The sequence below is a fragment of the Varroa destructor genome, unplaced genomic scaffold (assembly GCF_002443255.2).
Source record: "Varroa destructor unplaced genomic scaffold, Vdes_3.0 BEIS01000001.1, whole genome shotgun sequence".
Classification (NCBI taxonomy): Eukaryota; Metazoa; Arthropoda; class Arachnida; order Mesostigmata; family Varroidae; genus Varroa; species Varroa destructor.
Genome location: NW_019211454.1, coordinates 44,279,366 through 44,302,486, shown reverse-complemented (window position 1 = coordinate 44,302,486; position 23,121 = coordinate 44,279,366). Strand labels below are relative to the sequence as shown.

Below are 23,121 nucleotides of genomic sequence, written 5' to 3'. Positions count from 1 at the left end.
AGGGCAGGAGAGCCCCTGTAATGTAAACAATTGGCCGTCAGACGTTCGTGGTGACGCCTTGGTGGCTGGAAACCGTCACGGCTTTCGGTCGTCGATCGATTCATGCGGCCATATGATAATGCGTTTGCTGAAAAGTACCGATTAGAATCGATCTTGCTCGCTTGTTGATTCATTGCTGCCGCTGGCTTTTTGATTGCTTTCGCCTTTGATTTTGTTTTCTATAGCTAGGGCTGTTGGCGGCAATGGTATGGACATAGTCGGTAATGCTGGCTAGCCTTGATGTTGGCAGATTCTGATTGACGTGCATTCGGCTGAACACCTGAACGAATCAGCGAATACCCACCAACACCAAGGGCCGTAGGAAAAAAACGTCGCTACTATATATATACTGTAGAGAGCAGATTCCACCTTAATATTGGTCGGAGAAAACTGACTATGCTTGACCCAGCAAAGGTTAGTGTGGGTGTTTCAACTTGTTACGTTCAACTGATTTCGGGTGTATGGAGTGTAGCAGCACGGTACATGCGCCGAAGCTTATCACGTTTGCGCTGGTCGTGCACGATATGACATGCTGATTGGGCAACCCAACAATATCTGAGGCTGTAGTAGGGCGCGTGACTGACAAATTCCCTTTTTCATCAGCCTAGACGATACGCCTCCCTTCTAATTTGGCCTACAAAACGAGACATATGCTCAAGGAGACAAGGTTGTATCAGCACTTAGCCCATTAAAGCATCTTGTGGGCTTGCTCACGTGTCTCTCCGCCGAACGTTGTATCAATGCGTTTCTGTACACAGCTACATCATGAGTAGCTATGATTGTTACGTTAAAATGCAATGCGAAGCTGGTAACGACAACAACATGATGCAGCTCTCACAACCATTAACGATCGCCATTACCGCTGCCGTAGCAGCTGCCTGAAATCTCAAGAGGAAACGGCAGCTACGTGCAATACTACAGCCTTAACGAAAATCTAGTTACATTATACAATGTAATAAGACCATATGTCATATTTATGCCGTAGAAAGGATAGTAATAGTTGAGCAGGCGCTCAGCTTCATATGGTCGTTTTCTTTCTCCATATCCGTTGCGGTTACTGTTAATGTTAGAACGTGCGCTTTACCCAACGCTCACAATGATGGTAGAAGTCGTCGTTCCGTATCCCAATGGGGGTACCGAACCAGTCAGCCTGACACAGATCGCACAGATACATGCATTGTAAGTGTACATCATCGTCGCGTAGTGGCGTCGTGTAGCAAAGGACGCACCGATTGGTTTGCAGATCGCATAACTGCTTGTAAGCGATTGCAACGAACGACCGAGCGAAAGAGGTGTCCTTGCGGACACGACGCTTATTCGGTGGCCAGCATTATGAGGCAGCGAGTCAGCATCACTAGAGTACTGATGCTATCGCTAAAGTCGATGTATGATTCTTGTATGTGTCGCAACATAAATTGAATAACAGGAGCGTTTGGATCGAGTGCCTGGAGCGGCACACCTAGGGTGACTGAAGGGGCGATCGTGGTCGCAGCGGCTACAGACCTTACGACACTGGGAGTGGGGCCTTTAATCGACGCTCAGTGGAACTAAACGCGTTCTCTGAACTGTGGATAGATACACTCATTACAATTTATAAAAGACCCAGACGCTCAAAGGGGCGCCCACGAACAACAGCACTTGCAATACACAAATGTGCAATAGGCACACCATGTGGGTATAGCATACAAACAGTGGCGTCGGATGGGATCCTCAGCATTCTTCCCGTCTGATCCCCAGGGAGTTCCGATGACAAGCGAGCAAACGCGCCCACTGAAGCGAATCTCAGTGAACTCGTTCAGAGACAAACATTGCGAAGTCCCGCGCGCATGCCTTGCAGTATCAGCCGTTACGCTCCGCTGGGTGGGAGGATGTCTAGCGCTTGAGGACTAGCTACGACGTTCCTACAGGCTGTAAGGGTACGGCGCGGCGAATACAGACATCCTGGACCAGGCTCACCCGCTAAGACCACATACCGCTTTGTCTGCCGTCGAGGCATGGCTCAGCGTTCTTTGCCAAAGAGGGAGCATGCGCACAAAATGCTGACTCATTCCTACAGCATCATTGCATAACTGATCGCAACAGAAACAATAGTATGTACTTTGTAATAGTACAACTTAGAAATTGCATTTAGATCGCATATAGTGTTCAAACCAATAACACTTCGTCGGTTCTATTTAGTTCAGGTAGTATAAAAGTTTAAGTTAGGTCCAACCGACATCGCTATAACGAATCCTAAACTACATAAGAATATATCCTTTAGGACTTGATGACTGGCATATGATAATTCAGACAGGAATTACCGGCGATGCTGCTTCGCTGGCAAACGAGCAACGGCCAACTTACTAGCACCAATAGACTGCTACTGGCACTGCCGATGCTGTCAGCTTTTATGACCCGCTCATCATGTCTAACACTTACATACCCGACAAAGCGTAAGTTACACTGTCGAACACCTATAAGAGACATGCTCTGAAGAGGTCGCTATGCCTTATATAAGCTTATGATCGCTGTTATTTAGCGTAAGGCCGAAATGACGAAAAACGTCAGTTTCTGTAAAACGATGTCAGTACCGGATAGTTAGTCTGCGAGCAGATAATAAGTGGAACGGATGGAAGTAATCTCAGCAGCTTGGGATGAGCAGTGCCTTATTTAACTGTTTGACTGATAAACGATAATTTTGCTTATCTGTTGCAACCTACTGGAGTATGATTTCCTACATATTATACAGTATAAAGCATGCGTCGTAAAACGGGACTCGAGCCCGAGTCCTAGCAGCAGAGGACGTTAGCCCCAAGACAGGAACGATAGGCTAACCATTCTGAACGATAATAACTGGCTTCGCTTCGACGAGTAGTAATTTATGACTAACTATCCGTCAGTAGAAATAATTTGACAATAGAACTGCTATGTAATGCAGGAGCATATTGATAAGAGTAACCAATAACCCAAGGAACGATCCAGTATGTTCGCTATGTTTACGTCGGACTACTCGAGACGACACAAACATCAACAAAAACAGCAGAAAGCCTCGACCACGTTACCGATATCACTTCACGGAGTGCTGCATGCTGTCAGCAGCATAAACAAGCTAAATTCTAAACGAACGGCCTTGGTAAACCCCAATAAAACCTTCTAGCTGCGTAGAATAACAGAGGTGCCGCACAGAAGACTATCAAGGAAGGGGGGAAAAGTCCAATGAAAACGACTGGAGCAAAGCATTGTTAGCGTCCAGATTTACGCTGCTGCTCATTAACAGATGCCATTATTTTCGATTAGGACAAATCGTTTCGTAGATATATGGATGACGTTTTAGATCTCACATGGTCAGAGACTGACCCCCCACATGTGGGTAGTACGCGAAAGTATGAGAACGACCAAGCTGTGTTCACGGTTCTGTTAGTTTCAAACTGAGCGCGTTTGGTCGAACAAAGTATATAAAATGAGAGATTCGGCATTCAGGGAGCGGAACTGTTGCTGGCAGCAAGCGATATCTGACGTTGCACCGTTCTAAAAATTGACCGTTGAAGTTGACTTACTGGCAGTAGACAATGTCGATCGGTGCTGTTTTTGACGGCCGATATCTTAAGATTTCAATAGAAAGCAAATTATTTTTATAAGTATTTGTTCTTACGCTGCTAGATACTGCGTAATGCAGAGTTTCTAGCGTTACTTAATGGACAAAATGTATGATTAACTCTTATCTATTTGTACATTATTATAGTAATCTGTATGTTTACTTATTTGCACATACCCGTCGTGCAGTGTATGTCGTTGGCAGCATCACGTAGTGCTGGATCGGCATGTATACTTTTGATTTGGACTCTGATACAATATCATTGTTTCTCATTGGCAGGTTGCGTCGTTTACTTCAGCAATATCGTCTCCCACCTTCATCCTACTTTCCTATTGTCTCTCAGATAGCCGAAGTTCAAAACTGACTGATACAAACAACAGTTCGCCAAAACGTTTATTCATACGATTTACACTTCATGTATCCACTACGTAAATCCAGCTCACGTAAAATGCGTAGAACTGTGGTCCGAGAATTTTTCTGTCGACTGCAACGACACAAACAAAGCGTTCACTATCGTACAAATACTACGTAACAACAGTGCCAAAGTAGTTGCCTTAGCATAGTCAGTACATATATACAGCGGTCTACTATGGTTTATAGCGCAACGTCGTCCGAGGTGTCGGGGGCTCTCGAATCATGGAGGCCGAGGAAATTTTTATCTGCTGTCTCATGATAAGCCAAGCAAAGAATCGGAACGAAAAATGCCGAAAATCGCTTTCAACCGAGCGACTAGAAACTGCCAACTAAAACGTGGACCCCCCGCTATGAATAAACAGGCCCAGTAGATAACTCAGGTACATATCATGAATATGGACGTATATACGTAAATAAATTTAGAAAATACTATACTATAAGGCCGGCTAAACACGCGCTAGTGTCAGAGCTAGTCAACGGCGGTGCCGTGTCATGCACTAGGGATGTCAGCCAGCTGTTCAGTCTTGCGTTACGTTACGTGACCGAAGCAATTGCTGGCCGTCGGCTGGCTGTTATTGGTGGCTAGTTCGTACGACGAAAGCTCATTGTTCACATTTTCCTTGGAGCCAACGACGACAGCGGCTGCAGTCCCAGTAGGAGCGTCAGCGCTTGAAGACCGGGTCAGCAATGGGCCTACGCCTACTGCTGCAGCTGGTGTTTATTTCATGCCAATAATATCCGATAGCTAATAGAATGAGAAAGTTCATTTGCTATTTTTGCGATAGTTGCTTGCCGTCACTCGAAGGATTATCTGTCCGGTGCGTGTGAGTCTAATAAATCAAATAGGCTTAGCTTGTGTTTCTTCCACTAGTTGCTGTTGTTCCCTTTGTCAATGGGGATAGCGACCATTTCCGAGTACCCCTTTCGACACAGTTACGTCGGCCAGATGGTAGTACATACATTTCTAACAATAAAATTCGATTCATATATAAGACATATGCATAGCAGCGGCAACAGCAACAAAGACAATGACGGCGACAACAAAAAGCTCTTGTTAAAGACATTTGGTCGAACGTTACCAGCGGCTAACTGCTTATCTAGGAGTACAAACCACTGAACGGTTCTTTAGGTACTAGAAGTCAGGTGCTTATTCGTCTGCTTGGCTCGCTTGGTCGACCCACGGGAGTATCTTATCGATTCTTCTAACCGGCTGGAAAAATCTGTTTATTCTAGCAGCTGGCAGCCGGCCAGCTGTCGTAGAGATTAAGTTGTTCCGGATTGTTTCAACGCTCCTCGTACAACACACTTCCTAGCGTTCGCTCTGACGTTTATACGTCGTATAGACGCGTAGAAAATAGATCAGAGCGTTCTCTTCAATACGCATACCAAAAATCGCCATAGATGAACTATGAAACCTATGGAAACTATGAAATAGCCTCCTGCCGGATATACGCACTATAAACACCTATTTCAACACGACGTGAAGCGCAAGCATTATCAGGATTGCGTGCTTTAATTATTACTCTTGATACTATATTGAACAACTGGATGCTTAGCGTCAATGTCGACGTTGTCAGCCTCCACAGCATGATACATGTTTCTTTTACCTGAATCTCAGCGCCAGGAGTTGTCCAATAGGGCAAAAACGAGTCATGCCTTTAGCTCGGACACGCTCGACAAATCGCAGTGTTCAATTTGCTGAATACCTTGTGATCTGCTTAGGAAGACCACTGAGCCCTATTAGAGCAAACGATTTGCGCAAATACAGAGGGAATATCGACCAGTGGTAGGGCGTCATAATTTTGTACGGCCAAATGGGTTCGAACAAGCAGTGGCTGACAGAAAATTCATACATATCTTTTTCGTTTAGACTGGGCAACTCGATATTGATTAAATTGTCATTGAGCCTTTGATAATGAGAGGCTTTCGCTCTAGGGTGATTTACACACCAGTTCACCAATCCAGTGATAGCCGTCTTGTATAAAGCAATATTGTACTTATACGTATGCTTGTCCATCCGTCCATTGATCATTATAGACAAGAAATTTTTTTCTTAGCACAAAATTTAGAATTTTTGCTAGGACACTCAGTAGCTAGTCCTTCTGACAAACACATTTGCTGTGGGATTGTATAGCGGCTCAGTTGTCACACACGTTTACTTGCCCTCTTTGCCGCTCCACAAAATGGCAATTTGAAGATCAAATTGCACATGGACGTAAATCCAGCAAAAAAGATCCTGTGGAGGAGGCAGTAGCAGCAGCAGCTGCACAAATGACTTACCACAAACCGGTAACAGGTACCAAAAGCAAGCTGTCGCATACCATCCCTAGTTAGCATGCTTCAATTGTGTTTGCATAAACTTCTTATAGATTTAAGTAATTCTATCGCAAGTTACTAATCTAGTAAGTGCTAAACCCTATGCGGTCACAAGAGCGCTATAGTAGGAACATGTGCTCGAATGATGAGCAAACTATCGGCAAGACGGCGTTAAAACCACGACTGCGTAGCCATATGTTACGAGGATGGGAAAATAAAGCAACTACAAGGAGCCACTATGAGCGACCGTCTGATGAAACCGGTTGTTGCTATTGGCATCGCTAAGGCCATAAGCGAACGCCGGTTCGATCTATAGTGCCGGCTTACAGAAGACGATTTTAGTCAAAGCAGACAGGTTAGGTTATCTGGCTAGCTATTTAGGCATAAACTGAGTGAGCGGAAATATATTAATGTACTGCGAAACATGAAGCGACGACATGCCTATCTAAGCATGACACGTCGTGGCCATTATCGTTTCAGCAGCAGCAACAAGACCTAAGAAGCAGAAACGGCAAGAGCTGTATTGGTACAGCGACGCAATAGTTTCGTCGACGTCCAAGGTGTCTTCGATTTGAGCCCCAACATCAGCGGTACCAGGTTCTTTTTGTTCACGGCAGCGAAAGCCGCTGCTGCTGTGGCGGCGGCGGCTTTCGCTGCCGGGGGCTATTCATGCCAGACTATGCCGGGGGATTCGGGCTATAACATAGACACAATCCCGTCCAACAATCACTGGTACTTGGACACTTTTTTTAACAACTGAAACAACGAGGCACTTTTTTCGCTCGGCTCGTTCTCCGAGGATTGAGCAGCCCAGCCCGCATTTACGAAACGCAGCGTAGGGCAATAAAGCCTACTGAGCTTCTGCTGATACTAACAGCTGAATTGGCTGTCAAACATCACGTTCAATATAAACTAGTCTATCTATGGTGGTAACGGCAAGTGACCCTCACTGTGTAAAGCTCGTCGACGCTGTGATGACATCCACTGAATATTTTCGCATGACAAATCAAAGGAAACAGCAGCTAACGAGCACAATTTGCCACTTGAGAGAACACCGCTGATAGAGCTGGTCAGTGGGAACTCAACGGAGTGTGCTTTTTCTGCTGTTATATTGCCAGCTTAATAACGTTTTGGCGACGCTGATAATGAAAATACTCTTAACCAGAAGTTTTCCCATAACCGTCGACCTCTGCAAACTTCGTCTGCCCTGGAATCGTTCCTTATTTAGTAAGAACGACGGCAAAAGCAGCAATTACTGAGATTACCATTGCAACTAGAGCAAGACCATCGTCGGCCATATGTCTCGAAAAATTTCGAGAACGTTGTTATTTCAGACAGCAGAGGATTAGTCCATTACAGACGATCCCAAAGACGCGGACTCAAAGCCACATATATACAGACGTACGAATCATCAAATATATATATATTTAATAGTCATCACAATGAGCGTCTCAACATCCAAACACACATACGAATACATATATGCATACACACCCCCTTCGATACTGTACTACTTTAGATTACCCCGAAGTTCGCTGCCTCTATAAGCAAGTTTGCTCTTTTTAATGTACAAGTTTCGACCATTTCCTCCTCTTTATCGTTCGCTTGATGCGGTAAAGTGCTTTATTTTAATCTGTCTTACGCCGACATCAACCCGCGCCCTATGCTGCCTGCTCATTCGCATGCGTTTTATTTGCCTGGCATTGGGTAAAGCTCAGCTATTCCTTGTTCTCCTCCTTCGTTCTGTTCTCACCAGTCCCCACTTCCAATCCTCGCTTCCCTCCAATCTTTCCTCCACTGTTTCCATCTCCGATTTCTCTCCACACTTCTGCCTGTGCCTTGCAATCCTACGATTCATTGCTTAACCCAACGCCGAACGACCGGGCCAAGTTTGGGCCGCCAGTCAGCCACCCAACTAGCCAGAGTGCTATCCAACCCAAGTACCGCGGCACAGCGTCGGCGCTCAGCGCTTACTGCTCATTTCAGCGTTGCAGTATCTCAGTTTCAGGAGCAGGGGTGCAGGCGGCGACGGAGGTGCGGCAGCAGCAGCCGTGGCGACAGCGTTGAGTTGTACGAGCACCAGCACTAGCAGTAGCTATAGAAATAGTAAACTTTAGAAAATTTCTCCGTCACTCTCTGCTGTCTTCTTCGCGTGCTCTGCCGTTCAACTTGGATCAACCTACCTCCCCAGGGGAACTAGCGGCTTCTTCCACCCCGCCAAGTTTCCCCTTATCCCTTTGCATATTTGGGGTCATCGAGGCCAGCCGCTAGAGCGGTGGCGGCGGCGACAGCAGTATCTCTTCTGCTCCTTACGCACTACAGTTCGCAAGCGATTTGGCTCAAGGCTCCCCCATTCTGAGGAAAGACAGAGACGTAGGTAGTACGCGGATGGAGACAGTAAGCATCTTGGTGGGGTGGGCTCGTCGTGGTGTATCCTGTTTCGCAATAATTAAGTGTCTTCGTTGAGTGCGAGCGTCTCTAGAGCGGGGAAGTTAGAGGGGACCATTCACGCCCTTTCGTTCTAGCGTTATAACCTAAATTCCCTTCCTTACTCTCATTCTCTCAATGTCCCTTCTCTGTACGCCCCCAGAAGCACTTGCTCTGGGACGGCGCCCTACTTATTTGCCATACGCTCCATGTGCGCCCACGGCGAAGTTGGTGAGTAGTTTCTCTCTCTACTAAGACTACATCAACCACGGCTACTGTTATGAGTCAGTCTGCCACACATCCGCTGTCTCCGATACATACACATACACACACTGCAGTTGGATAGACACACATATAGAAATTTATTATAATATTTAACTGAGGTAGATGCAGCCAGCGTACTTCGACGTACTGCGTGGACTGACGTCGTTCAAGCAGAGAAATCTGCTGAAAAGTAGTGGATGCTAATGGCGATGGCAGAATCAGCTACAGCAGCTGCGGCAGTAGCAGAAATTGGAGGCACAAAAAAAATGTTAATGTATAATAAACAGGCGAAAGCGTGCGTCGCAAATCTTTGAAGGAGAAAAAAATCGACATAGACATCTCTGCACCCGTGTCGATGAAGGGGTGAGCGAGTGCCTAAGAAAAAAGCTGAGTTTGCAGACTATCCAACTTGCATTAAGTGACGCATAAAAGGAAGCAAATTTACCTGTATTCTTACTGTGTAAGTATGCGATTCAGCTACTTAAAACCAGTTGAATCTTTCTCCTTTCTGAGCACTAACCAATAAGAGCGCCATAAATGGCTTGGCCATATATACAAAGGGAGATACATATGTAGCATTATGGTGATCGTAACCACTGAATGTCGATAAAAATGAAATTTGCAGGACTTACGAATGCACTTTTTGCCATTCTGACAAATTGGCCACCTGCACGAGCAGAATGCAGCGTACATTTGTTAGTTGCGTTTATATCTTTTGGCTCCTATAATATTATATAAAATGTACGGTGTACACGATACTAGGTAGCATATATTTATTAAACAGGCATGCGATGCATCACTCCTGAAATTTTCTTGAGCTTTTCTATAGGTGCTAATTAGCTAGGTAATATACATACAGCCGTAAAATAAATCATAAAAATTACATAAAATGACATATTTTATCCTATTAAGGTGATCCTCTTATCTGATCAGGCATTTTACTCAAAAACAATTTCCAATTTTGTGCTTTATTACGGTTTTTTTTCATCTTATTGAAAAGGACAGGTACGAACCTAATACATAATTAGTCTCTGTTCAAATTGCTGTTGCTGGTGCCTCCGTCGTATAGCCCGCATCTTCACTACTGCACCAGCTATATCGGCTTATCCTGCGATATAAGCAAGAAGCAACCTCCCTTTCAAGTGTTTCTCTGTGAACGAACATACACGTCTAGTGCAGTGGCAAACGGCCTTTGATGCTCCGACGGACCTGAACACCTTCTGCCCATTCTGGCCACTTTTACGTTAGCGACCTATTTCGACTAGCAACGTGTCATCCCATCCATTCATGAGTGCAAGGACCGTTGCGCTATGCAGAAACACCGGCCTAGCTACCGCTGGGTAGGTGGGAAGGAGAGCAAAGTGCAGAAGGTCGCGGAGGCGACCGTCGAAGGCAAAAGATCGAAACGCCATCGGGCGATTGAAAGCTCGAATTTTGCTCGACGTCGTCCTGCCGAGGTCCGAGATAAACGATCTTGACGTTGGCCAAAAGCTGAAGGAAGTGCTGTGCCGACCAGTAGCATTGGTGCCGAAACTAGAGCTCACTTGGCCGGTCAGCTAGCAGTGAGCGACCTTATTGTACCGAAGTGGGCTGTGCAATAACCATACACCCTATCACTCGATGGAAGGACGCAACCATCACATCGACCTATATCAGTGACAATAGTTGCAATAATGCCACCCAACGATGTTACCCCGCAGGTTAACCATCACTAGCCAATCCCATTACCGTATTTCGGGTTACCTGAGACCTTTTTGTCAGTTGACGAGCCGGCACTTTCGGTAGCAGCGAAAAATCCGCGTTTTATTCCTTTGGTAATTATTAAATTATTCAAACAAAAAGATCCTATAATTATTCATATTAAAATATTGATTTTGTAAACAAAAAATGCATTTATATATATATATATATATATATATATATAATAATGATAATAGTCATTTTAGTTAAAAATAGCTGATTTTTATATTGATAGCTTTAGGACGGAGATAGCCACTGAGTTAGCGACGAATTGAGCGACAGGCCAGCCTTGCCCCTCTGTATTATTCCTCGCTCTGTCTTTGACTATGGCTGTCGCAACTGTGGCCCTTCTCAACGTCCATCTCCTTTTCTGGCAGCCTGCGCCATAACAAGTAAGGCTTAGTTTTACAGAGCAGGCTGACACTGCTGCCGCAGTTAGCTGTTGCCCTCCAACGGCGGAGACGACCACGTCGACTCCTCTTCTTTTCACTTCTCCTCCTTTTCGTCCTCGCCGTCTTTTCAACCGTCACTCCTATTTCCACTAGCCCCCCCGAAACCGTTTCCGTAAACCAAGGTTCCCACGAGTCCCATTTTTAGGCTCCTATATACCGAGCCGTACACCCCACTTCTGTTCCGAACAACGTTTTGCCGCCTCTGTCAAAAGAAGCTCGGTACTCAATGCTCGGTGCATTACTCGTGCGCCGTAAAATGCCATCGCAAAAGAACGTATCGAGTGTAGCGCGTAGCCCACCCGTCGTCCACTTCCTGCGGACCAGCAGCCACTGCCCAGCAGTTCTTTCCAACAAGAAAAGCACAAAGCTGCTTGTAGTAACAGCAGTAGCACTTAGGATCATAGCACTACGTTGGTAGCAGAAAGAGGATTTAGCTGTTAGGGGGAATTCTAAAAGGTAACCCAAGGTGATGATCGTAGCGCTGAGGAACGCCAAGATAAAGGAGCTAAGCAACAACTAGGAGTTAGGAGCAACTACACAGTACAATACGGAAGGGACCGAGCTAAACAAGCTGAGTGAGACTGGGCTGGAAGGGAGTTGCGCAGCCTTTTAATGTTTTCCCTCGCTCTTCCGCTAGTTGGCCGCATCATCGTCCGATTACCTCCCCACCCCTCTATCTTATAGAAAATTCAGCTAGGTCCCTGCTGGCGTGGTTGTTGTCGACGACTCTGTTGTTATTCTCGCCGTCGCCAGACGACCGACGGTGGTCCCTTCCAACGACGCGGCCGTATTCAACTGCTGCACTGTGTCTGTCGCTCGGCAATTCAAAGTCTGGCTTCGGCCGAGTTTAAAGCGCCGCCCGCTCACCCAACCGACTCCCACCACCCCAACATCGGCTCGAAGGCGCTTTCGCTCTACCACTGCAGCGGTAATGCAACCGAGACGGTTATTTTACCCACACTCACCCGCTCGACGGCACCCACCAGTCACGTGTGGTAAGTGTCAAGCGAGGTGGCAAACAAACTCCCTCTACCAGTCGCTATGCAGCAGAAATTCAGTTCTGTCCAGTATCTGCAGGCGAGAGTCCTAGGCAAGACAAGTGCTGCAAGACAACCGGCGAGGCGTTGAACGCAGGAAAGCGGGGTCGTCGATGTTAGCCGCGATAGCAATGGTGGTTGCAGGACAACCAAGCAGTACATGTTAGCGGCAGCTGAAATTTCCAGCACAAGACTATATTTAGAGCTTATCTATCAGACTATACCAGACTATACACGTTCCGCCAATATCTACTCAAGGGAGCTTCATGGTAGGCTTCACGAACACCCAGGACGATTACGATGGCTAAGTAAACGCTAGCTAAGATCCGCATCGAAAGTGGCAATGGAGCTAGCGGCGCACTACGGCCATTTGCTGGAAGGGGCAAAATGGGGAATACCTAGTTGTCTATGTGGAGACAGTCAGAAATTGCGCCACACGCACCTTGCAGCGTTCAGTTAGCCATTTATCGTGTACGTACCAAGTACCCAGAGAACGATTAAATGACAAGAAGCAACAATACAGCAGGTGGACAGCCTTCACGGTAGAGACCCCATTCTAAGAACTAAACCATGAATACTTCCAGCTAGCGTTAGTTAGAGTATAGAATAATTGTAATGATGTAGCTGATACATGCGTATCGTAGCCATTGCAACTGTCAAAACTCTACATGAACCTAGTCCTCGCAAAAACTATAAACGACACGAACTTAAGAGTGGAACAAAAGAGCCGAAAACATATCGCTATAATGGGAGATCTACCGAGTTGAAGCGCACATTGCGTGTTCTTATATACGAATGATATTAACTAGTCCTAAAACGGCTGTTTTATTTAATTTAGCCACTACAATATATACTACAATAGAACAAGCTGCAGCGACGATATACGCATCGCAGAAGTTGGTTGGACAAACCCGAAAAAACAATCCCAGTGTCTCGTTTACTCAGAGAACAAAACAGAAAATTCTGCAAAGTGCGCTAATATTCTTATAACATTACTAACGTATTTGCTTGATGGAACGAGAGTCACGATGTTGAGCGAACCAGCTTTTAAAACCAAGCCAACGAGACGCAGCGGTCTGCATGCCGAATGCGTCGTTAACATCCCTTAATTAATTAGGAAACAACAAATCGTATCTGACGGGTACTAAAAAAAAATAAATCTGTTATTTAACGCTTAGGTTTTTCTACTAAGGTTAGAGTCGAAGAAACGAGTGGTACGCATTCTAAACCGGCAAAAACGTAATTCGGCTCACGCGAGTGCTTGGTGATAGATTTGACGTACTCGGCACTTCAAAATGGAGTACAGTATAACGTAAGATGCGACAATAGCTTCGTGAAGTGCATCATAATTGAACCTAGTGCGAACACTCAGTTCCGCGCAAAGTGTGCAATGGGATAACTCACCGAGTATGGAGAAGGCCGAAGTGGGACTGGGTTGCAGACGACGCCGCTTAATTAGGGGTAGATCGGAGTGTAAAACATCGCAGGTAATATGGAGTCCGCGCGAAGTAGATGCTAGCTCAGGCGACGTCGAGCCTTGCATGGTAGGCTTAGTTTGACCAATCTGACGTTTTCCCTCAACCGGCTTACTGTTGCACTGCCTAGTTGTGCTGCGATGAGTGTCGTATTGGGCGACAAAAGTCTCATCATCGGTTCCATCCGACGAGTTCCTTCTATCCAAGCGACTACCTGACGGATGGTTACTTCCAGAAGGCGTTAGGTTAGTTAGATAAGCCCATCGAAGGTCAGGATTTGGAACGGCGATATCCACCGACCTTGCTAATGCCGCCGGCATGTCGGACGTCTGAGCAAGAGTACTATCTGTACCACTCAACTCTCGGGCTAGGCTGGTTAGCATAGTCATAGCAGGAGATTTGGGGATACCGACAGCTTGACGAGGGCCGTTTCGTCGTAGCTTATCATTGGAGGGCATCAAGGGAACGAGAGCATTCAAGACAAACCCGCTGCCATTTAATGGGCTGCCGTTTCGAGACCGTGGGCTTTGCGAGGCATCCTCCGAAAGGCTGGAACGCACTAATCGTGATTCTGTTAATTTTTCGGCTGAGAGTAATGACGAACTTCTACTCTCCGATAATTCTCGTTTTTTGCCCCCAAGCAGTGACGATATGGATAGTGGCCGCGTGTCTCCAGGAAAAGTCATATAAAAAGTTTGTGCAGGCGAAGTTGGTCTTTTGCTCTTATTCAGTGTGTCTTGTACGCACTGCATAGGTCCGGTAGGACAGCCAGTTGTGTTGGACAGGCTTTGTGAGAACGTCGAACGAGCAGGATCTGCAGGGCTGATAACGTCGCCTTGAGATGCTTTTAGGTCGATGGCTTTTGACAAAATTGTCAATACAGGAGATGAAGAAAGCTCGGAGGTTGAGACGGACGTGGGAGTGGTTGAGGTTACCGGAGCAGAAAGTCTTTGGGGGGCCGATTCGGGTATTGAGGCTTCACCACCCTGCGACACGTTGGGCAGCGTACGTACCGCTGTGATGCGTAGCTGTTCATCTTGCTCCTGTTGTCGACGAAGGGCTACCTGCTTCTTCATGATCACCTGTCGTTCTTTGATAAGTTCACATTTTTCGCAGTCGCAATCCTTTCTTGGGCAATGCCTCTTGTGTCCTCGAACAGCGACCTTGACGCCATGGTTTCGGCAACGAGCGCAATTGGGCTTACGTGTCGTGCCTCCTCCAGCGCCCCCAGCGCCAATACTACTACTTGTACCCTGGTCTTGATCGATTGAAGTTGGCTGTTTCACAGCTGCTGGCTGACAGACGATTGACTCCAGTGGGGCCGGAGGCATCGTTCGGTGTGCCACAATAGGCCTTGTCTGTCCCAGACTGTTCACGTACTGGCATCCCATGGCCGCGGCATCGAAAGGAATCCGGAAAGGCACCTCATATGCTTTATGCAGTGTATGTTCAGCATGCTGCATAAATTGTATCGAACCATAGCCAGCTAGTTGGCTCTGAGCCTGCGCTTGTGCTTCAGCTACGGTACGCAGAAGCGCGAGACGTTGGCCACTATTCAAGTTTGATGGGAGTGCGCTATTTAATAGTTGAAACCGATCCGCCATTTCATGGCATCCCTTCAGTGAGAGGCTTAAGCCAGCGTAGTTGCCAGCAAAAAGTGGCCAGCCAAGTTTCGTCGGCAACGGAAGGTCGCCAACTGCCAAACTGTCTGGAGCACCATTAGGCTCCTGGAAAACAGCCAAGTACGGACTGGCACTGCCATTTCCGTTGCTCGCGGACGAACTCTCCGGCGTGTTGTCGTCCACGACGTTAATTGTGGACTCTGGACGCTCCGGAACTTGGTGGGACATGCCGAACTCCTGTGTCAACAGTATGATTGCGCGTTAATGTTATGCGTCGACGAAAAACCATGAATTGAGCACAAACAGCACATTACGCCAGCTGCTTACATCACTAGCAGTTATATCCAGCGTCAGCAAGGCGTCTAGGCTAAGTTCATTATGATCTAATGGGAAAGATAAGCCTGGGCCAGAACTAAACGTTGAATTACTATGCCCTTTCATAACTGCTTGTACTGTTGAAAAGTCCATGACGCAGACAAATTTTTAATTCTATGAAAATTATGTTCATTTTTAGTTTGTCTTCTGGGTCAATCGTTGAGCGAACTATGTACCGGTTCCAGATAACCAAAAAAAGACATTGTCAGCAATAACGTAATTCAAGACGCTGTGATTAAACTGCGCGTAATTTAGGCTCATCGTATATTCACCGTTCGGAAGCTGCCAATCCGTCGATCGAATCATAAAATCCATACACAGTGATAGAAGTATAGCATTATTTTATGCTAGGTAGGGGTCCGATTCCTTGCATAAGTAACTATGTAACGTTTGGTCTCGGAAAACTCCAAATGCATAATGTGAACCGCAATACAGTTTGGGCTAGCACAGCTGGTGGTAGGTGTGGTAAGATTAAATCGTCGTATCTTATTGTCGTTCGAGTTGTCGATCTGCTTTGCCTTTCCCCAGGCCAGCTTTTATAAACGCAATAAAGCTTGAGCGTACAATTGAAATAACGCATTGAATATGTATAATATGACTGTAATAATGGTTAACTGTTTGTAGATGTTGCTTGTCGGTGTTCGTTAATCATGGAGATCGAACTGGACGCCGAGCGCTTGTCATGTGAGTACATTTTTCAATCCACTGTCTCGTTTAGTCTTGTCTGGTCAATGGAGTCGTTGTAAGGCTTCCATCTAGTTTGGCCTTTGCACCGTCGCTTGATACCCTACAACCCACGGTCTTTAGTTTATAGCGACTGGGTTAGACTATATGGGGTAGAAGCGTTCCCTGTAACGTCAAAAAGTAGCCAAATAAACCGCAAGCGAAGCGACCCATGCCATTTGATTGATCGCTACAAAATGCCACGACGACGTTCCGAAGTCAGTTCGCTACAAGGTTGATCTGAGCTGAGTTGTATCCAAATCCGCGCGGACTCCACAGGGGTTTAGCACGATATCCAGAAAACGAAGTGAAGTTTGTTAAGAATCACTGAAAACCGGATGCTTGATGGTTTCTGACAAGTTCTAATAGATAGGAACGATTCATTTTTATTACGACAACCGTCATGGACGACCTCAACGGTTGAATGACCTCAATCACTCAACTCATCATGAATCGATCGCGCACCCTTCTTTGTTACACATTCACTTGCTCACTGGTATTGTTGGTGTCCATAGAGATGTGCTGAATCGCGGTGCGTAAAGCCCGCGCTGCAGGTGATGTGACATACTGGAACAAACCAAAAATACGTTGATATACGATATATACACACAAACGTACTAACATTTTGAGTGTCACACGTCCAGTAATTGATACAAAACTAGTACACGAGTAGCGGGATAAATGTTCCCAGCGTACCGGGGGCATCAGGATCCAAGAAAGAACAAACGCTAGTTGAGGTAAAGTAAGCCCGTTTGAGCCTTCAGTTTATAACGATGCAGTAGGAGCAAATTCATAGATAGGTTGTCAAAGCATACTGCCAATGATAGCACGTAAAGTGTCTCGAATGCCGGGCCTGCGCCGTTGCCCTATCTGACAGCTGACAACTACGACAGATCGGCATGAGCAAAACAAAGGAACCTATTCCAAGATTTATTCTAGACCCGCACATTCCCATCGCACTCTCTAGTATCCGAACCTCAGCAGCATCCAAGCGATGATTGTACTCCCTTAAGTTTTTCTAAAATCTGTGCAGGTTCGTATAGCCTTTGTCAAGCTCTTGAATAATCTAGTTTTCCTATGTTTCATCATGCCGGCTTCACATACTTTGTCCATTAGTAGAAATGCTTACTGCTGAAGTCTCGTCGACCTCAACAGCCATTAACAGAAAGAGATAACTAGAACAAAATTTTCCCTACAATTTTCATTAATTGCGTGTTCCCTACCACTGCTGCTGGTGTTGTCACCCCCCTCCCCCCTCCCCCCCACCACAAGCCACAATAAGCGGACCCATCAATAGACTGACAGACCGACCGACCGACCAACACAAAGGAGCACCCAAGTAGACAACGACAGGCCAGTCTTACCCGACCAGCGAACGCCGTTTTTACTTATCGCTTATCATCGCCGTCCGCTGACGGTTACGCCAATCAGATAAAAAAAAAAAGCACGCAATCGATTAACGAAGTAATAACGCCTGTTTAGAGGGACCGCGGGCGTTGGGCAAGGCTACCACTATTATATAAAGCATGGAAGAATTTAGGACATATATACGCGCGCGCGCACACACACACAAACACCTTTAGACGACTATGCGACCTCAGGTGACAATTTGGTCAGGATTATCTCACTCAGTATTGCCATTATCATTACCAAAAGTCGGGGGGGAGCAGGGCAAGATTAAAATAGCAACAACGGTAGAGCACAGAGTATTGTATAGTCTATCCGTGTAATAGCCACATCGAGATACCGTTTAGTTTTAGAACAATACGAAGTTGTACAACGGTTTGTTGTTATCGTCGCAGCACATAGCTTTTACAATCGTTAATTAAAGCAAAGAAAATGAATCCTTTTGGAGATACGATTGTCCAACTGTACCATTGGATCAATGCTTCTTATTAATGGATAATGCTTGTTATATGGTATTAACTGTGTTAATGCACTTTTGTTGAACTTAGCTACTTGGTAACTTCTGTGTGTCACATTCATTTTGGCAGCACTTTCTCTCTTAACATATCGTTACGAACTACAGTGACTAATATGTTTACCTCTGATGGTGGGTGCCGGCTTGCCACTGTTAGAACTGGTATCGATGCCAACCGTACGCTCACTCACTCACTCACTCACCGTAATAACTCTACTTGTTTTTTTGTCGTCGTCGTCTCACTTTCTTTTTTCGCCTATCTCTTTTTCTAGGTGTTATCAAAAATCAATAGGCTTGACAAAAAGTAACTGGCCGGCACCGTCACCGTCCACTTAGCCAGCCAACTGACTCAAGAGTGGATCGTTCGTGCGCTGTCGCAGGAAAGGGCCTGGCCGATCGCAGCGCCGCACCGTTGCCACCACCATTGCGACTGTCATCACTGATGGGCAGCGCAGCAGGACACAGCGGCTAAGCAAACGGGCAGCGCACAAAGCCCATCAGTTCCATTGGCAAAGACTGCCACTACGGGTAACAACATTAGTTGTCCGTTCGCAGACGCGGGAACCGCACCGAAAACGCTCAAACCAAACGGGAAGCCGCCTAACTGGTCAGTCCTTTGTTGTCTGACGGGCCGGGATCAAGGAGAGCTATTGACAGTGGAACGCAGACAACAACAAGCAACTACAAGAAGGCCGACGCTAGCGCGCAACTAGCACAAACGGATTTACAGCGAGAGGGGGCGAGACAGAAATAGGGACCAACAGGCTTACCAATAATGACAAATGAATAACTAAGGCCACACTGAAAGTACTGCTGCCGCAGCTGTTTTTGCTATTACAGACCCATTGCATTGATGAATGAAGGAGTCCTACGAGTGACAAACACCGCATAGACGGACGGACGGACAAACTAGAAAACGTTACGTTTTCCTATCCAACTAGATGTCCATTTGCATGACTGACAAATAGTCAGAAATTATGAATTTCCGATGAAGTACGCGGCCATCAGTAGATGTTACACGGACATGTATGAGGCCGCTTGGCACCTGATACAAATGCAATCAACAGCGACTTCTAGCCAACCTGCGTACAGATAAGGAGATAACTACCATGCACGTACAAATATCCAAAAGTGTCGGCACTAAAGGAATGGTAACGCCAGCGAAATGAACAAGCCAGTTATCTGTAGTAGATACGCGAGCATACCATAAAGAGAAACAAAAGAATAAAAAAGAAATTAAATAAAGCTGATCAAAGCGAATCATGAAAAAATTAAGGAGTGCATTAAGGAGATCGAGCGAAACAGGTTCTACCGAGAAGTTTAGCTATTTTTTATGCTTGAAAACAACGTGGCCCGCGTCCTTTGTATGAATACGTGCGTCGAATAAGTCACATCTGAAAACGACGGTACAAACCTCTTGTAATAAGTTAAGAAGTGGAGAATAGAACAGTTCAAAGGAAGTTGTAGTGGTGGCATCTAATTGATACTCGTCGCAGTCTAAGATACTTCGCAGCATTATGTTTAGGCTCATTTTAGCCCTTTTTCTGCTTAACGTTGAAGTATCCGTGGCTAATTTTATTATTTATGACGATATTTTAGGCCATTGAACACTTGCCGATATAATGGAAGAGATAAAAACAAACGTTTGAGCGTAGTAGGTTTGTGGCTAAAGTACCTCGCCAATAGTAGCTCCGTGTCATCGTAATATTTGGACGATATTTAACTAGAGCCATTGTTTTCAGCAAGGCTTTTGGTTTAACGGCTGGCGTCATCTTCCACTGATGACGTTTGGCGAGATTTCAAAGAACGACATTGGTAATGTTAATTCTAACAAACAATTAAAGGAAATGCTTCCATCCACGGATGAATAGCTGCGTAACGTGCCGACGTAGCGTATTATCTTATTTAGTACATACCGTAATAGATACCAATGACATAGTTAGCAAACTTTACTGCGATACATTAGTAGTATGCGATCTAATATAGAGATAGCTGAGGCCTTCTGGTAGATATATATACACGCGTATAGATCGATAGCTATGGGGAACATCAAATATCAATGCCGACTGTCCGATACGTCGACCAGAATTATGGCTATTGGCAACGTAGACAACATGATTATATTACTATTCTCTTGCGTCAGTCGCTATCGCAGCCGCATCCGGTCGCGGGTCCTATAGCGATTTTTTACAGAATACAACAGAGTTGTCAATAGCATCACGTGCCTGTCGCGAAGCAGGCCAGCGGTGCACGTCGTACAGGGGCGATGGAAACAACTTCTGTAAAGTGTACCCAAACACAGTGTGCAACGTTCCAAAAAAAAGTGGCAAAGGAAATCTTATTCCCATGGTGATGGCGCAATTCTGATGCATGTTTATGCTTATTTATTAATCTAATTATTATCTGGGCCGCAGCCTACCACCCAGCTTCACACAAACTGAACCCACTTGGTGAGACATCAAACTATTGGACCCAGCCACTGGAAATAACAACCGATTTGAGTCTACTGCATCAGTCATCAGGGAATCCGGACAAGGGCGCATTACGTAACGAATATGTGAACAGATTCACTGTATTGTTTGTTATAAAGCTTTGAGGCGGTTTTTTAGAATAATTTAAAAATGAATTTTTCCCATACATACAGCAGCTCCGTTTCCTGTATACGGCTCGTAGACTAGATGAGTACCACTTGAATTAATGACAGTCTCGATCCGGTCTCTGTCATAGATTTCGTCATTATGTTACAAAGAGCCCCGTACTATATTTCCCCTTAGCAAGTGAAGTATTGTTAGAATACACAGCTGAATTCCTTATAGTTTTGGTGGCTGAAAAAGACATCATAAGATCTTCGCACGGTGTAACTGTTACACCATACGAGTCTATCTACTTGCTATACTGTCGCTGGAAATCAGTTTGATAACGCTGCAAAATTTGTGTGGATAGCCTAAAAAATTGATCGACGAGACCCCAACTTCGTTTGTATAATAGTCGATGTTTCAAAATTTAAATTTATATCATACGCGTCGTGCATTTTCATGTTCTAGGACTATTGCGGTTCGACTCGTGTTCGCGGGACGGCAAGTGTTATGACTCGTTCTATAGACGTACTATTCAGATCATGAGATACTACAAGGTCTTCTACCGAAGACCTCATGGGTTAGTTAGAAGGTTAGTGGGAAGTATATTTGCCTTCTGATCTTAGAGACACTTTGTGGTCTAGATTCGAACTTGAGCATAGGCTGACTTTGTTTCCTGCTGGGAGCTAGCCGTCTGATGAAATGACTAACGGCGATACAGGATGTAAAATTCAAAACATAGAGATACGTTCTATCGGTATTTGATGCGCAGCCGCCTTTCCTATTATTGACTTTTAGGTAACGAGTATCATAAATTAGATTGACAGATCACAAAATATGGAAGCCTCCACTGTGTAGGTAGCCCGACCTTTCCAAAAATGATCCGTCGTATGATCAGAAGAAAACGATCGCAATTCGATATGGGTGCTTGTATCAGTGATTCAACTGATTCCTACAGCTGCCCCTGCAGCTGCTGCTGCTGCTACAGCTGCTGCTGCTACTGCTTTGGCTGGCGTGAAGACTGACGAAAGCTCTGCTACTGACATATGTCAGCCATATCGTTAGAGCAAGGACCTGAAAAAACCTAATTGCGCGCCTGCGTCTATTGTGTGTGTTTCGGTCTCAGATCGGTTTTCTGTGCGTTTTTGATTTCTCCGAACTCACTATTCGAAATAATTAGACGAACTTCGGTAAGCTGACAGTTTTCTGAACAGCTACATATTTGGGTAATGTAGGTACTACCATATAGATGTGTGAACAACAATTTAATGGAGCTAATGCTGCAACATGAAAATCTACAAACGTACCGAAACGAATAAAAAGAAATTACGTTTTTAATGATTGTCCGCTTAACTGTATTTAAAAAAATCGTGAAGACATGTATGTATTTTGCGCAGACTGTGATCGAACGTGAGCAAGCGAAGTGTTTCACTTTGTATAGAAACGGATGCTTAAGAAATTTCATTATAGAGCTATTTACTATGGGCCGTCGCAAACTAAGCGTTATTTTTCCTAGGTATGTTTTATTACATTAAATCATTACAGGTCGTATCTAGCAAAAAAATATCCTAAATGGTATTATTTAATTGTTGTCTTTGAACTAGTTTCAAAAGGTATAGTTTGGGATATATCTAATTAGAGAAATTTTCGGTCTCCGGCGAACCCTACTTTTTTCGCCTTATGATTTCCAACTTTCGAAGGCTACTGCCTTCGAAAGTTGGAAATCACAGTACGAGCCTTCATATAGGACGTACTTGCTGAGGAGGAGGTTTCGCGTACAGGGTAGGTCTTTAGGCACACCGCATTTCATTTCTGTAAAATTAGTCCTCGAAAGGACGAGCTGTGTGGAGGGTTTTGTGGTCTGAAAATTGGCACTCGCCTTGGCCGCACCGGGCCCATATTTGGGCCACATAACCGTGAAACGGAGCAATATGTCAACACGATAATTGTCTGCTATCTTTGTATCACTGGAATACTATAATAGATGAGCTGTGCTAGATAGTCGCGTTCCAAAAGGCAGTGGCTGCCAACTTGACGGGCTACAATGTACTTTTCATTGCAGTCGCTTACCTTTCGTAGCTTGCCGGCCAGACTCGAGTCGTTTTCTTCAATGAACCAACACAGAAACGAATCGATTCTGCATTGAGGATGATGGTGAGCAAGAGG

At 45.4% G+C, this 23,121-nt stretch overlaps 1 protein-coding gene across 7 annotated transcripts in view; it reads right to left on the bottom strand.

The window, feature by feature from the left end:
• Positions 1-19,241, bottom strand: part of LOC111252867 (uncharacterized) — a 59,777-nt gene extending 40,536 nt beyond the window's left edge. For 2 of the 7 annotated variants that reach the window (XR_002674387.2, XR_015330503.1), the window contains exons 1-2: positions 18,504-19,193; positions 13,668-17,025 (exon numbers count right to left, since the gene is read on the bottom strand). Coding sequence is in view for 4 of the 7 variants with exons in the window: in XM_086993381.1 (XP_086849507.1) it covers positions 12,213-12,436; positions 13,668-15,588 (2,145 nt within the window). In the remaining 3 variants the exon portion in view is untranslated. Of the gene's footprint in view, positions 1-10,972; positions 12,437-13,667; positions 17,026-18,333; positions 18,474-18,503; positions 19,195-19,221 lie in introns of those variants that run through there. The other 5 variants (XM_086993381.1, XM_086993365.1, XM_086993376.1 and 2 more) reach the window with 5 other exon arrangements.
• Positions 19,242-23,121: the final 3,880 nt, after the last annotated feature.